The 15,400-nt window shown below is 41.3% G+C and overlaps 1 protein-coding gene across 1 annotated transcript in view; it reads left to right on the top strand.

Annotated features, from left to right (window-relative positions):
- The window catches only part of RBP2 (retinol binding protein 2), a 67,689-nt gene extending 57,856 nt beyond the window's left edge, over positions 1 to 9,833 (top strand). The window contains exons 3-4 of the mRNA XM_069213791.1: positions 7,671 to 7,772; positions 9,589 to 9,833. Of these exons, the coding sequence (XP_069069892.1) occupies positions 7,671 to 7,772; positions 9,589 to 9,642 (156 nt within the window). The 3' untranslated portion in view covers positions 9,643 to 9,833. The remainder of the gene's footprint in view (positions 1 to 7,670; positions 7,773 to 9,588) is intronic.
- The last annotated feature ends 5,567 nt before the right edge of the window (positions 9,834 to 15,400 follow it).

Raw genomic sequence — 15,400 nt, 5'->3', positions numbered from 1 at the left:
GGACCTTAGGGATTTTTCACTAGCCTCAGCAGTTATTCCATCTTTCTCGGTCCCCACTTTCGCAAGCAAATCTGACCCGCAGACTCTGCTCTCAACTTGTCAGTGATCTATTCTAGTGCACTTAGAATTTTGTCAAAGCCCGAAGTCGAAGTTTTCTTTCACTCCCTTAACACACGTACCGACTTGTTGACCACGCCCGATCAACCTACTAAACCGACCAGACCACAACATAAAACAAGTGTCTCATACACTTTTCAACATACTCCGGAGTCTCTTGACCTCGCAGGGCCCGTCTCAACAACAACAACCACGTGGACCTTTTTATGCACGAAGCGCCACATGCACATGAAGTTCGACGACTTCCCTACTCTCACACTCGGAGTCGCACCTCCGCTATTTCTATAAAGTTCGACGACTTCCCTACTTCTACACTCTGAGTCGCACCTCCGCTATTCTCTAAGATGCTCGCAACCTTTTCACACAATCTGCGGCAATAAGCTGTGCAAGCGCAAAATTCTAACTTCACTCATACCATCACTAGTACCGCCAACGCCGATCTCACACCTCCATTCTCTCCATTCGCAAGCTCCGAGATCCCGGGAAAGTCGCGGTGGACCTAGCCCATCATCATTCTGTCAATCTGTTTTACCCAAGAAAATCTAATTCAACTTCTCGAGTGGGATTTCAAAAGTCGAAACCGTTAATTTAACACCATGTATGTCTCTAGTGGGGTCCCAAAAGTCTGAACCGTCCTCTGCTACCATCTACTGATAGAGCGTTCCGTACTAATAATTTACCTGTATTTTGGACGCTCTTTAGGCCGATGAATCTTTTGACCAAGTGGGACTCTCTTCACCAGAGATCAATCAATTTAATCAGATCAATGATCAATAACGAACATAAGCAATGCCTTGATCAACATAACACTTAACAATTAGTCCAGAATACATTTCGGCGAACCATGACCTTTCGGTCATGAATAACCACACCAGTTTATTCAAAGTTAGTGAATTTATTTCCCTATATTAACAAGGCTAGCACAATATAGATGTGTCTCAACACCAAATGATAAACGTAAATGAACATTAATAGCTGTCCATAACGGCGAAACAGGTGCAATCTATGCAGCATTTGAATAACAAGGCATTCGATAATAGCAATGCAAATCACTAAAACTATAATCTGTAATGAGCTAATTGCATACATTGGTCAGCATAACAAGGTCTCAAATTGCATCGTGCAACAAAAGGAATCCTCATCTAACCTCAAATTAGCATCGGCACGTGGGACTTCATGCAAACACAATTTAGCAACATTAATTTGGAAAACTCCTAACTAGGGCTCTTATCAAAAATCAGCAGTTGGTTACCTAAAAGAAACACAATGCAATTGTACAATGTCCTTTCATATTTACCAATTTCAATCAGCATTCAAGGAAGTCTTCGTCTCACAGGTACCGTTTCTCGATCAGCATGGGACGGGGCAAAGGGGCAAGGTGGACGGGGCAATTTGCCTCACGGCGGCAAGATAAACTACTACTTCATGCAAAGGGACAAATCAAAGTTAAAGTCTCTAGGGTAAGAATCATTTAAAGTCTCTTTCTCTCGATTAGAGAAAGCATCAAAGTCTCTTTCAAAATGGCGTCGCAGCAAGATGGGCCATAATAGCTGCAAAATGGCTGGTAACGGCAATAATGGCTGCAATGGCTGGTAATGGCTGTAATAGCTGTAATGACTACTTTCTTCTCGTGCACCTGGTTTAAATAGAAAACAGTTCAAATCCAGTAGGGTCTTCCATTGGAGGGTTCATAGGTTGGCTTCAAATTGTCCAATCAAAAACAACAGTTCTCAAGCTTTTACTTAAGCATACATTATCCTTGGAGACGGGTACGTAAGTTGCAACATTTTATACCAATTAACTCACTTTCAGAGCTTCCATTGTCCGCACCTGCAGATTGACCTTGGAGCAAAGAGAAAAATGCCAGGCTGGCACGAAACCTTAAGATAAGCATGTGAACGATCTCAGTGGAAAAGTACAGCTTCAAGCAGAAATACACGTTTATTAGCACATTGGAAAAATACGAGCATCTAAACCGTGAGACCAGGCAACTAGGCCAAAGCCTCCACTAAAGTTATGCTAAGCTAAAACATTTCAAACAAGCAAATCATAGCACACGTTTACGATTATGTCGGATTAGTGCACTTCTAATACATCACGTTATATAAAGCACGCTTATAAATGTTGGCAAACTACTCTGAGGGCACATTTTGTCCCCGTACAATCTTTATTAGTTCGGTTAAAGTCACACATGATTATTTCACACTACGTTTATGCGCTAATAAATGTAAAACCTTCATTTCTGCGTCATCACAGTGTATTGGTAGTCATTATCGCTACAGATCAATATTTCAACCACAGGAGTGTGGCAACCTCCCTTTTAAGCAACTTTCTTTGACAAGTTATTTTATACAATCTTAGTTTGTTTTGTCTATTTGACTCCTTTGTGTTTTTGTCAATTTTATTTTCTTAGTTTGTTTTGTTTTCATGATGTGGAAGAGTGTTATTGTTAGATATTCATGTTTGGTACTTTGTATGTAAGCCTTTTGTATTATTTGTGATTTCGGGAATATTGTTTACTGATGTTCATGTTGAGTGTTAAGATATATAGCTAAATTGTTTTTTATACTTAACTTATAGTCAGGAATGAAAATGGTAAGCACTGATATTTTCAATTTATGATCAGCTCCGCAGCCGATAACCTGCACAACAGCCATGAAAACCATAGCTGGCACACCAAATACAATATTCATGACCTTCTTCTTATTGAACAGATGAAATTACACATGATTTAAACATTGTTGCTGGTCTTATTACATATTCCATAATCCTACCAATGAGAACAATAAATAAGCTGTTTTATTGTTGAGTAGGTGTTTTGTATTGATCTTGCACGTTTAGGTGTACTTGTCATTTTTTTGTTTTTGTGGAGTCATAGGCCGGTTCCAATACCTTAGCAGACTAACGGTCAACATATGTCTTAACGTCTTAACACTTTGAAATCCACCTGAAAATGTCTTTAAATGCTAATTTCTCTAAAATTACTGAATAGATTTACACCAAAGAAAGTAAAGGCAGTTTCTTGAGTAACAGTCTATTTTTATGCCAAGATCTCTTGCAGTTGCCAAAGCCACCCTCTCAAAAATGTTTTTGGCGCAGGGTTTGCAGATCCAGAGTAGCATTCAGAAACCCAGGTAGGCACAGGCCGTCTCCATTTGTGGTTCATATTTTGGATTGTAGTGCCATTTTGGATGGGTCTATTTTTACCTCAGTACCTCAGTAACTTAGTAGCAGGACCACTGATCACAAAACTCATGGACTCATGTAAGGTCCCCTTTCATAGTCTGAGATCCCAGCGTTGATGTGGCATCATCGATTCCATTTTAAGGTCTTCCTCTTCTTGGCCTCTGCAACATGCTCACTTTAATGTTTATCAGCTATTATCGTCAGGGATCATTCATACAGGTGATTAAGAAATTGTTAAATATTAACTGGCTCCGTTTGCTTCATTTGGCTGGTGTTACACCACTCCTGATAATCTCAATGGTTCGTCCCCTTCAAGCACCAGCTCCTTTATTACAGTCCAATCTTTCCAAGCAAAAATGACTGACTGCAATAAAATTGCTTCTTCTTATTAGTACTGATATCTTCTTGCAAGCAGAGCATTATACCTTGAGCAACACCACCTTGGAGGAAGTCGGTGTGAAATTTATGATGCAAGTCAAGATACTATGCACAGCACTTAATCTTTTCCTCCCTCCAACATGTGGCTGTTGTACTGGCATGTGCAATGTCAATACAGGGTTTCACAACAACTTTCTGTGATGATTAATGATTCATCTTAACTGAATGAGAAATACTTGCAAAGCTTGCACATCATGCAGAAAATCAGCGTGTCTCTACTTTCAACAGTGACATCATGGATGGTATGGATGAGTGGTGTCCTCAATGAAGTACTGGTATGCGCTAGCAAAAATAGTATTCATTAGGAGACAAAAGACAGACATACATGCTATAATGTAGCATATTGCATGTCTTTTAGAAATAAGACCAAATTTTTAAAAGCAACAACTTTGGATTTAGATACAATATTTCACAATTAGTGTATTTGTTTGATGTATACTTGTTTGTGTATTTTGTGCATTGTCTTGAGGTTCAAATAGTAGAAATTGCTTGTGTTGTGGTCCCTTGCTTTCAGCAGTGATTCATTGAGGCCCCACAGATGTCAAAAAATTGGAACCAGTATCCTAAGAAGGTGCCTTACACTTAGAGCTCACCTAGGACCGTGCATATGCTCCACACAGGTCACAAGAGGCCTGATGTTTTCACATATCAAGACAGGAAAATGCTAGCGCAAAGAAAAGCTGTGGGTGGTAAAAGGTTTCACAAGGATGATGGCTGTAAAGACCATGAGCGAGTAAGCAAGGTGTTACTTCCTGAGCAGAGTGATGATTCATTGGAAGGAGCATCAGTTTCTACATACCATTCCAGAAGCTGAAAGAGGCATTTCTCAGGTGCCGATCTGGTCTGTAGACAAGACCTTACAGTTGGGAGGAGAGAAAGAATAGAACCTTGCATAAACCAGATGACGTGGTGGTACAGGTGGCTCTGACACTGGAAACAATGACACTTCCACTGAGTCAGATAATGACACCAAATGCCAGTAGGATGACTCGGTCAAACTCTTGCTCCACATGCTTGAAATGAGGTAATTGAGCAAAAAGAACGTTGAGACAGGATATCGTAGTGGAGACAGAGATCAAGGGGAGTTCAACATCAATCCCCGTTTCTCAGACATGGTTCTTAAGGCAGATGGCACGATACTTTAAGTGTCTCAAAAACCTTTAGAAAGAGTTGTACTAGAAGAGTAACAGCAGAATCACCACAACCAAACATTGAAAGTAAGGTGACTCCCCAACCTGAAGTAGGCACGTACTTTTTAAAGTTTATGCAAAAAAATAACAGGAAACCAAATAGGGGAACATGCAGAGCATGGCACATCAGTCTGAGCCACCTTCTATATGTAAGTCGTCCTTCTGACAGACTCGTAGGTGATTGTAGGATAAGGTCAGAGCAGTCTGTATCTTGGACAACCCCAATTGCTTGTTGTCAACTCTGATATTAAAAGGATTTCTCCTTGAATTTGACCACAAGCTAGATAAGCCAGCAATGACAGAATTCTATTTGGTTACACACGGGCAGCTGTTTTGTGACCCTTTCCTCTAGTCTGTCCAAATCTGTTGGGCCACATACAGCAGTAGCGCCTGGTGAATTTTGAAAATGATGAGGCATAAAAGTTGCTTGCAGCTTTCATGGTGTGAGCACAATTGCTGCAATTTTTGGAAAATAGAGGGAAAAACTGTGCACTTTACGACATATTTTGATAAAAAATAAAAGGCATTTCTTGACGTGTACTCTTGAAGTATTTAAATATTTAAGAATGTGAGTTGTTTTTTGCAGCAGTAAATATTTTATGAAAAGGGTGACCAATCCATAAACAGATGGCCAAAGCTGTATCAGAAATTTGCCAATGTACAAATTAAATCAGGATGAACAATACCCAAATAATCAATTTTACATGTTTTAGTGAGCAAACATCTATATAGCTTTTCCAAATAAATAATCTACTGATCATAAGATCCCCACTGAGCGTTTGCAAAGTCCTTATTGTGACTTAACACCACATCTGGTAGACCCACCCAGGGCCTGCAAGTAGATCTTAATTGTACTGTAAATGCATTTTTATAGCATTTACTACCCCTAACAAGGCAATGAAGCACTTTACGCCAGGAAGCATGCGGCCCCTGAACCCAAGAATAGTGGTTAATCAAGTGGGTATTATTGATTATTGGTATTATGCCATGAATGAGACCATTCCATGCATTTACTCCAGTGTCTTTAAGGCGGATTATAATATTAAGGGTTCAGTGTGATAATTAGTTGTGGAGTACTTGGACTCATCACATGGTTGGTGGAGTTAGCAGGTGGCCTAGATGACATTAGGCATTGCTATTCTTCAGGGTATAATTTTTGAGGTGAGGTGTGATCAATTTACAGAAAATACGATAACAGAATTTAGGACAAATATGCTCATGACAGAGTAGGGTCTGCTCAGAAAGAGATGGCATACAGAGGATAGAGCGTAGGAGAGGGTCATTCAAAGAAAAAAGTAGAGGCAACGATCGGATGTTTTAAGTCAAGATCAACATTTACATATTTAGGAATAAAGGGCCTGAGTATGCCAGTGCAGAAGGAAAACGGTAAAAAGAAAGAAACATCATGTGAGATAATGCTACTTTAAATATCTAGAATATAGTGAACAATCTAGCAACTGTAGCTAGACAAGTGCTTAAGCAAGGACATCTGACAAGTATAGGGGATGGAAGTGAAAAGTAATGGCTGGTCACTTATGTAGGTAAGTACCATGCAGAGGCGGGTGCATCACCAGCACTGCCACGCCAGCAGGACTCCGTCCACTGTATAAGAGTCGTAATACGGCTTGGGGGAGTCCTGCTGGTGTGGCAGTGCTGGGGGTGCAAGACCGACAGGACCCATCCCCTCCCAGACGTCCTGCTCGATGGAAAAGTAAGTGGATGTCCAAAAGGGAGGGGAGGCTGCCTGTGTGTATGGTTGCGTGTGCGCAGAATGGGGAGTGTGCAATGTATGCGTGTGTGGAGGGATAGGGGTGTGAATGATTGCAGATGAGTGGGGTGTCTGTATGTGAGTGTGTGGGTGTGAGTATGAGGAGGGGTGTGCTGTGAGTGCATGAATGCAGACAGTACCGGTCCATTTAAAGCACTGGTTTCACCAATCAAATGGTGGGAACTAATCCGTCTCTGCCAGCAGCCTGCACACTTCCCATTTTACATTTGGGTGATGATGTGGCTCAGCATTTTGGATCTGACTGCATCACAGGCTCTGTGAGACTCAGGTACAGGCTTCCAGGCATGAGAAGCCCAGTTATGTGGTAGATGTCTCCTGTTACATAGGCACCCAGGGGACCACCGGACAAGAATGCATTTTCGGTGAGGGTTTCGGTGGAATCCCCTTTTGGTAAAGACATATTTGCGTACTTGATGGATAGTAACCCTAAACTGTACTCCAGACCGCCTAGACTTGAAGAGTTCAGAGAATTGACCTACCCACTCTTACACACAGTCACAGGCATGTACAACAGTCATAATGCATTTCTCTGATATTTCCAGGGCCCTGTGGCGGTTGGCTGATATAGGTTCCAGAAGGTGAAATATGGACAATGGGATTGCAATGCTTGCACCACCATACTGATGTCGCGCAGTCTTGTCAATCAGTCACCCACATCCTTATTGTCACTGCATCTGAGTAGTAATAACGTCGGTGGTTGAGGCGGGTGTTTAGGTAGCAAGAGTGGGACTATGCAAGGGTGGAAGTGGTGCCCGCACGAAGTTTTAACCAGGATTTGTACGTTCCAATCGATGGTGTAGAATCAGAATGTATTTGAACAAACCCTGCTTCAAACCAGGATGACAGAGAAAATGAAGAATGACAGAAAAACAGACCACATGGAGAGCGTTTAGTAATTGGAGCAATATTTGCAAGACTTGCATCTGACTGTTTCTTTTTCATTATTATAGTCACTTGTGACCTGGGAGAATGATAAATTAATCTGCGTCCAGAAAGGTGAGAAAAATAACCGAGGCTGGAAGCACTGGATTGAAGGAGATATTTTGCACTTGGTGAGTGTACTTTAGCAGAAAGTAACCAATGTTGTGTAGAAATCTGGATATCTTCGCCTCATTTTGTGGGCCATGACCCAGGCTAGATACTGCATGCCATTCTGTAGAGACGAATGCAAAGGACATCTCAAATACTCGTTTTGAGCCAGTAAGAAAATTGTGGAAAATGTTTCATGGAACAGGAAAACTGCTGAACAGCAAGATTTGTTTTATATTTTTTTTATATATAACTGTTTATTAGGTCTGGCAGTAGAGTAGTTTAGCCAGCGAATCACCATGTAATCCTGCCTCCGAGTTTAAATGATTGATGCACACGGCCAATGCAGGGGCACTACACATGATGGTAGTGGGGTAAAACTAGGGATTATTTTATGCGATTCCTCTGGAGTTTACACAACACCCTCTCTAATAATAGGAATGATCCGTGGCAAGCTGTGTGTGTTAAACGAAATGCCCAGAGGAGAGAGGAGAATATAAGTTTTTCTTATGTTATGTACATATCTGTGATGCACAGGCTTCCATTGGTTTGGCCTGCTAGCTATTTTTGCAGTCGGGCTGACTCTCCAAACAATTAAGAGTTTCAAAGTAAAATCAAAGTTTTATTCTTGTTGCAAAAATGTGTTGTGTTTTGTCTTTCGTTTGTGGGGCTGTTCTATAATGTGATGAATGGTACTCTGTCCGAAAGAGGGGTTGGGGTCATTACAACCGTCATTGATGGACCTGCCAGCACCTATGTGAAAATGAGGAAATACTTACATTATTTACTGTGCGTTTTTCCTGGGTAAATTTGTATTCTACATTTTGGAATTCCTTAGAGGTCCTGGGTTGCTTGTGTTCTGGTTCAGGGAGAACATAACCTGGCAGTTTAGGCTGAAATGTTCCAACTGGAGGAGGCACGTCTCAATGAACATGGACATTGAGACGTATATTGCACATGGCTGGGCACAAACTTGGGTGGCAGTGTGTGCAAAATAACAATGAGCGGGGATGTGGCTCAAAGTAATTACCAGTGTCTGAGATTAAGTTAAGCATTCCATCCATCACCTTTATATATACTTCAGTGTGAAGCCCTAGGTGGAACGAGTATGCCCAGACGTGGGTCCTGTGTACACTGTACCACTGGCAGCAAGCTTTACTTGGGTGATCTCTCATAATGGTGAAACCAGTCCTGGGTTGCTTGTGGTCCAGGAGGATCTGGCTCGGCAATTTGGATTGGACTCTTTCCATTGACGTAGGGTCAAGCTTGACTTGCATTTAGCTGGGTTCAAACTGAGGTGGCATAGTGTGCCAAATAATGACACACTGGGATGTGACCCTAGTAATTACCAGTGGCTGAGATTAATTTAAGCATGTATATATTTTTTGTATAATACCTAATAGGTAATAATGAGGTGGTGAAATCAGCTGTAATGGCTGTCGGTAATCTCGACCACAAAGCAGTTAGGGAGTGATGGCCTGTGGGAGGGGCTCCTTAACCAGGAACATACTCTATACTGAGAACATTAACCAGAACAACGAGGATTCCCTAAACTGGAGTGAGAATTACCTGGTTGAAAGGAGTAATTACCTCTCAAGAATACAAGAATACTTCAACAGTGCTTAAATATTTGGTACAGTACTGAACTTAATTGCCTGAATCAAAAATGAAAGGTTTTGTCCAACGTTCAACAAATGCACCTTTTGAGTTGGTTGTGCCATTAATGGAATAGTGCGCCAGTCGCCAAATGTGATGAGTGAGGTGGTCGCTCTGATATGCAAATTAAGAAAGTCTCATGCTGTATATGTTTTGTACTTAAAAGTGTCTCTGTCATTCCAGGAGCTGACCTGTGAAGATCAGGTGTGTCATCAGACATTCAAGAAGAAGCAATGAACAGAAGAATTTGTCCATCATCCAAAATGAGCACTGTCTGTGAAGTGGCATCCTGAGACGTACACAATTAAATGCATGGGTTCCTTTGTATCAATTACATATGTACAACAATACAACCACAGTTCATCTGAAAAGTATTTAAGACGTTTACATCTTTTCTACAAATATTGAATATAAAAAGTTTACTCGAATTCTAAGTGTTATTCATTTTTTACTTGCAAGATAACTACAGTCATCGAAACCAATGTTAAAAGCTACCAAATGCCTTATAATGGGTGAAATGACTCTAAAATATCAATACAAGAAGCTATGTGCTTTCATTTATTCATCATTTATGACTTTTCAGTATCTCTGCATACCACCTAGTAGCTACTTCAGACCATTGTATATGCCCCAAAGGTATCACAGACGCATGGCCCTATACAGTGCTCCTCATGCACAACCACAAGATCTTCAACTTAATCAAAGCCTAGTCTGAATGGATCAGTTTAAACACATATGGAAGGTTCTGCCCTTAATATCGAACCCAGGCATTCACAAGCTACGTCACGTCTCTAGAAATGTTTTTTTGGGGGTGGGAGGAACAAACATAAATGAGAACATACAGGCACATATATATTTGTTATTTACAGTTGCAGTCGCCTCTTTATATTTAGATCAGCGTTCCAGAAGGAAGAGAGTTTTTTGTATCCTTAATATCGTTGGCACCACTTAATAAATATTCCCGAAACTTTGCCAAACAATAGTTCATCCACTTCAGCTTGGAAAGTGGGGTCAAGCAGGGACTGCGAAAAAAAAGAAGGGGGGGGTGAGTGGGTCTCAAAACACTGTCTTCCCCTGTTTCTTCGGATAGGATCTTTTGGGAAGTGATACAGAAAAAACACCTATAGTACAACTACACAATGGCAGTGAGTCCTACTTCTGTTTCAGATTAAACATGTTTACGGCTGTCCTGGCTGTAATGAAGCATTCTGGGTATAGTAATCCTTACATTACAATCAATGACATACCGTTTCAGTGACTTTTCTAAATGCGAATTGTCACATCTCATGTAATTGTGACCGCAATTATAGCAAGAATGCCTGTGTACCAACTATAAATATCACTGATGAAATCTCAAATTATATCATTGATGACATCAGTGATGTTACTGATCATGTAAAGAGTGATGTAATATGTGTGGTCCTAAGCAGTGCATTGCGGGGAGTAAATTATAGTTAGGTCAGGTAACTATAACTGCTGAATTTCAATGGTTTTGTGTGAGTGAAATTTGAGCCTCACTATCACGTCTGTGTAACCTTTGTTTATTCCAGTGAATTTTAAAGTTTTTTTAAAAATTCTATTTCCTAACTATAACATCCCTGTAACCTTTGAAGTGAATTTCGATGATTTTTTAATTCTACTTCCAAACTATAACAACCCTCTAACCTTTTGTTTTTTTTTCAGTGAATGTTTATGTTTTTTTAAAATTCTAGTAACCAATTTTCACATCCCTGTAACCTTTGTTTTTTCAGTGAATTTCTATGTTTTTTTAACATTAAGGGGCATATTTATACTCTGTTTGACGCTGAATGTGCGTCAAATATTTTGTCGCACATTCGGCGCAAACCGTGCACCATATTTAAACTTTGACACCCAAGCCCGCGGACGTCAAAATTCTTCAGTGTGCGTAATTTTTTGGATGTGGGAAACTGCCTTGCGTTAACGACATGCAAGGTAGGCGTTCCCGCCCAAAAAATGACTAAGGCCTGTGCACCTTATTTATACTCCTGCATCATTTTGACGCACAGGATGGGGCAGGCCTTAAAAAACGGCACACAGCCTGCTGTGCGCCGTTTTTTAACACCTGGGTGAGGGCAGGCGTTAAGGGACCTGTGGGCTCACTTCCATGGTCTCTGACCATGGAAGGAGTCCAGAGATGCCTTTCCCTGCCCCCAGGGACACCCCCTGCCACCCTCGCCCTCCCCTGGAGGACACCCATGGATGGGGTACCCATCCCAGGTAAGTTGAGGTGAGTACTTTTTTTTTTTTTTTTTAAGTGGCAATGGGGGGGGGGCTAATTTGGGCACCCCTGCATCCCACTGTGCCCAATGACCATGCCCTAGCCATGGCCATTGGGCAAGGGGGCATGACCCCTGTCTTTGCTAAGACAGCAGTAATTTCAATGGGGGTTGTGCGTCGAAAAAATGGCGCAAGTTCGGTTTGAGGCATGATTTTTGCCTCAAACCTGACTTGCACCATTTTTTGATGCACAACCCCTATTTTACCCTACGCCTGCACTGCCTGGTTTAAGTCATTTTGTTTTACTCTGACCAGTCCGCAGCGCCGGCTAACGTCATTCCTTAAATAAGGCGCCCACATGGCGCGTAGGAATGACGTTAGCCGGTGGTAAGATTCTTTGCGCGAACTAGCGCTGGTTTGCGTCAAAAAGTATAAATATGGGCCTAAGTAATTTTAATTGCTTTATGTTAATCCAACCACCAGTGCATAGCAAATGGCCAAAGGCAGCGCACAGCCGGGGTTGGCCTAACACCTATAACTACCAACCCCAAGCCACGCACGGCCTTTGACCGTGCACAGTGGGCATTGGCAACAAGACCTACATTTGTAAGCACCACATGCCACATGCAGCCTTTGGCCACACCATACAATGGGTTGGCCACACAGCCTGACCAGTGGCCAGGCCCTGCAGCCTACCCCTATAAGCACCCAACCTCATGCCAGGCACGGTCTTTGGATGCCTTTCGGGGGGATTGAGATCTAATCAAAGGCATTCTAACAGAGCAAAATCTTTTCTTTGTTCAGTTGCATGAACAAATGAGGTAAAGAACAGTGCATAGAGAACAACATTGGCATAGCATTTCAGAGGGGTTTGACAACTGATTACCAATAATAGCACTGGCACTGTAAGTATTTTTTTTTAAGAAGTTCCCTGATCTTTCTTACACTTCTTCTCAACAACATCACTATGATCTTCCGAAAAGGCAGCCAACCCTACGCCATGCATGGGCTTTGACCCTGCACAGCAGGGGCTGGCCACAGGGCCGGGACTGCGGCCTACCCCATAAGAACCCTATCCCACACCATGCACGGCCTTTGGCCCTGCATAGCATGGGGGTGGTCGTAGGGCCTGGCCTGCAAACAGACTCTGCAGAATACCCCCTATGTGCAACCAACCCTAAAACTTTCAAGACTGCAGCTGAAGGGAGACCCTAGATAGTTTTGAAAAATTCGAGAAGATTTACAAAACAAAAACTGCTTTTCCTATTGAAAATAGGTCCGAACCATAACTATCTGCTGGCAACCACCAGGAGGTTATAATTATATATATATATATATATATATATATATATATATATATATATATATATATATATACATATATACATACACACACACACACACATACATACACACACATACATACACACACACACACATATGTATATATATATACACACACACACACACATATATATATTTATATATATATTATATAACTACACACACAGATATGCACACACATACATATGCTTCTTTCTCTTCTGTATGCATAAGTGCAGGGCTGGCACGCCAGTAACTGTTTTATCTAATATTTTATCCAAAAAAACTAAGTAATCAAAATCAAAGCATTTCCGCTGAGACACTAGCCTTGTTCACTATGCTCATATACATAGAAGAAAAAGTATTTATACACGCGCAGGTGAGTGCGTCTTAACGACCACCATCAGCAGTTTGGTGCACGCCAGCGACCACACTTTGGATTTGGAATATATATATATATATATATATATATATATATATATATATATGTGTGTGTACATTCTCACCATGCAAAACAGGTAAATCATTCGGTTTGACCCACAAAGCTCTCACTCAGTCTTGATGCCGGCTGTAAAGCACAACCAAGCCTCAATCATATTTAACCAAGTCAAAAGATAGAAAAACAGCCGCACACAAGTCATATTGCTTGAGAAATAATTTTAATTCAGTTTCTCAGCTGAAAGCAGAATGCAAATGACCAACAAGGTCTTGCTCACAGCTAAAGTCATTCATTATAATGCCCTCTATAAATATGCACCTATCAATCTGCTTTATTCCGGTAGGAAGTATACTATAAAAGCACAATACAAAATATTTAAAAGGAAGGTAAAACATAAAAACATTGGCTTTTAAAATGTAACCGTAAAATGCAATAAGAGCTTAAAACAAAACAAGCTACATATTGGTTTAAATAAATATACAAGTATAATCAGGAGCTTGCAATAGTTACTATGAAATGGTGCGTAGTCTGAAATATATTGTTGATCCTACAATATGATGCACCAACTATGGGATTGCATTGCCCGCAGCCGATGTAAGTGGGGGAAATTTACCTTTTAGGATTCCAAGTCGGAGATGCCAAACGGATCAGAGAAATTTTGCCAGGGAGCATGCCAATGGCACAGATGGATCTGATTTAAATATCCTCAGAGCTGGTGAGCAGTTCCTGAAGCCCATAAATTTATATAAAGGAATAATCCAGCAAGCCCTTTGTTTGGTGTATGCGGGGCATTGAAAAAGGACATGGATAATGGATTCTTCATTCCCGCAACCCATTGGGCATAGTTTAGACTTATTAACTGAATTGGGCAATTATAGGTTAAAGTACACAGGGGAAGAGCCCCTATTCTAAATCTAATATACAAAGCATGTGCAAATGGAGAGAGTATTATGTCCATTTAATGCTCAAACTCGTAGTGGCATTTAATTTGTAAATATTGCCGATCATGGTGGAGAGAGGAGCTACTGCCAGATACGATGTTTGGACATTTAGCCAATAAGCGTCCTTCAAGATCTGGGTGGCATTTTTCGGAATGGAAAAGGGGTCTGTCCAATAGTTCCCCAGCCAAGGAATGGAAAAGGACCACTCCACATATATACACAACTTGATTTTAGTAGTAGAGCGGGTGCTCACCAGATTACTCAGCCCAATTCTGTAAGGGATGAGGGAGTCCGATGACCAAATCCGGATCCAATATAAAAGTGGCCTTAGAGCAGCAATATGGCTAATGGAAAAGAGGTTAAGATCCATTCGAATTGGCAAGGTTGGAGTGCTGGTAGGGACCCTCAACAACATCTTTAAGAAGGAGTTTTCCACTTTTTCTAAATCCTCCAGATTACAGTAGCCCCATAATTCAGCTCCGTATAGGGCCCCCCTTGCTTGAGATTTGTATATTTCTATGGCGGGGGTGAAGGCAAATCTGGGGGACATTGTTGCAAATCTTGCAATATCGCCCACCCTTTGTTTCAAGCACATTGATGATTTCTGCAAGTGGACGTGCCATTTAAGGGAATCTTCTAGTTTTAGCCCTAGATAATCAAAGGCACCCACTCTTTCCAATGTAACACCCTCCAAGCAAATACTTCTCCTCATTTTGTACCTTATGTCCCCAAATACTATGTATTTAGTTTTGGTTGAATTAATTTCTATGCCATGGTCTTTGCAAAAGGCCACAATCATTGAGAGCAAGTTGGAAAGGCCAGTGGCCGTTTGTGATATTAACTAAGTGTTGTCTGCAAATAACAGGCATGGTGTCTTTTGCCCTCCCAGTCTAGGGGCATCATTGGAACATTTCAAAAGATAAGGGATGCATGCTTTTATAAATAAAAGAAAAAGTGTGGGGGCCAACACACATCCCTACCTCATGCTGCGATGTGTGGGAATCTCTGATGTTAGTTCACCTTTCGGGCCCCAGCGGATTCTGGCACAATTGCT

This window comes from Pleurodeles waltl, chromosome 11 (genome assembly GCF_031143425.1).
Source record: "Pleurodeles waltl isolate 20211129_DDA chromosome 11, aPleWal1.hap1.20221129, whole genome shotgun sequence".
In the NCBI taxonomy this organism is placed as follows: Eukaryota; Metazoa; Chordata; class Amphibia; order Caudata; family Salamandridae; genus Pleurodeles; species Pleurodeles waltl.
This window is presented reverse-complemented; position numbering and strand designations above follow the sequence as displayed.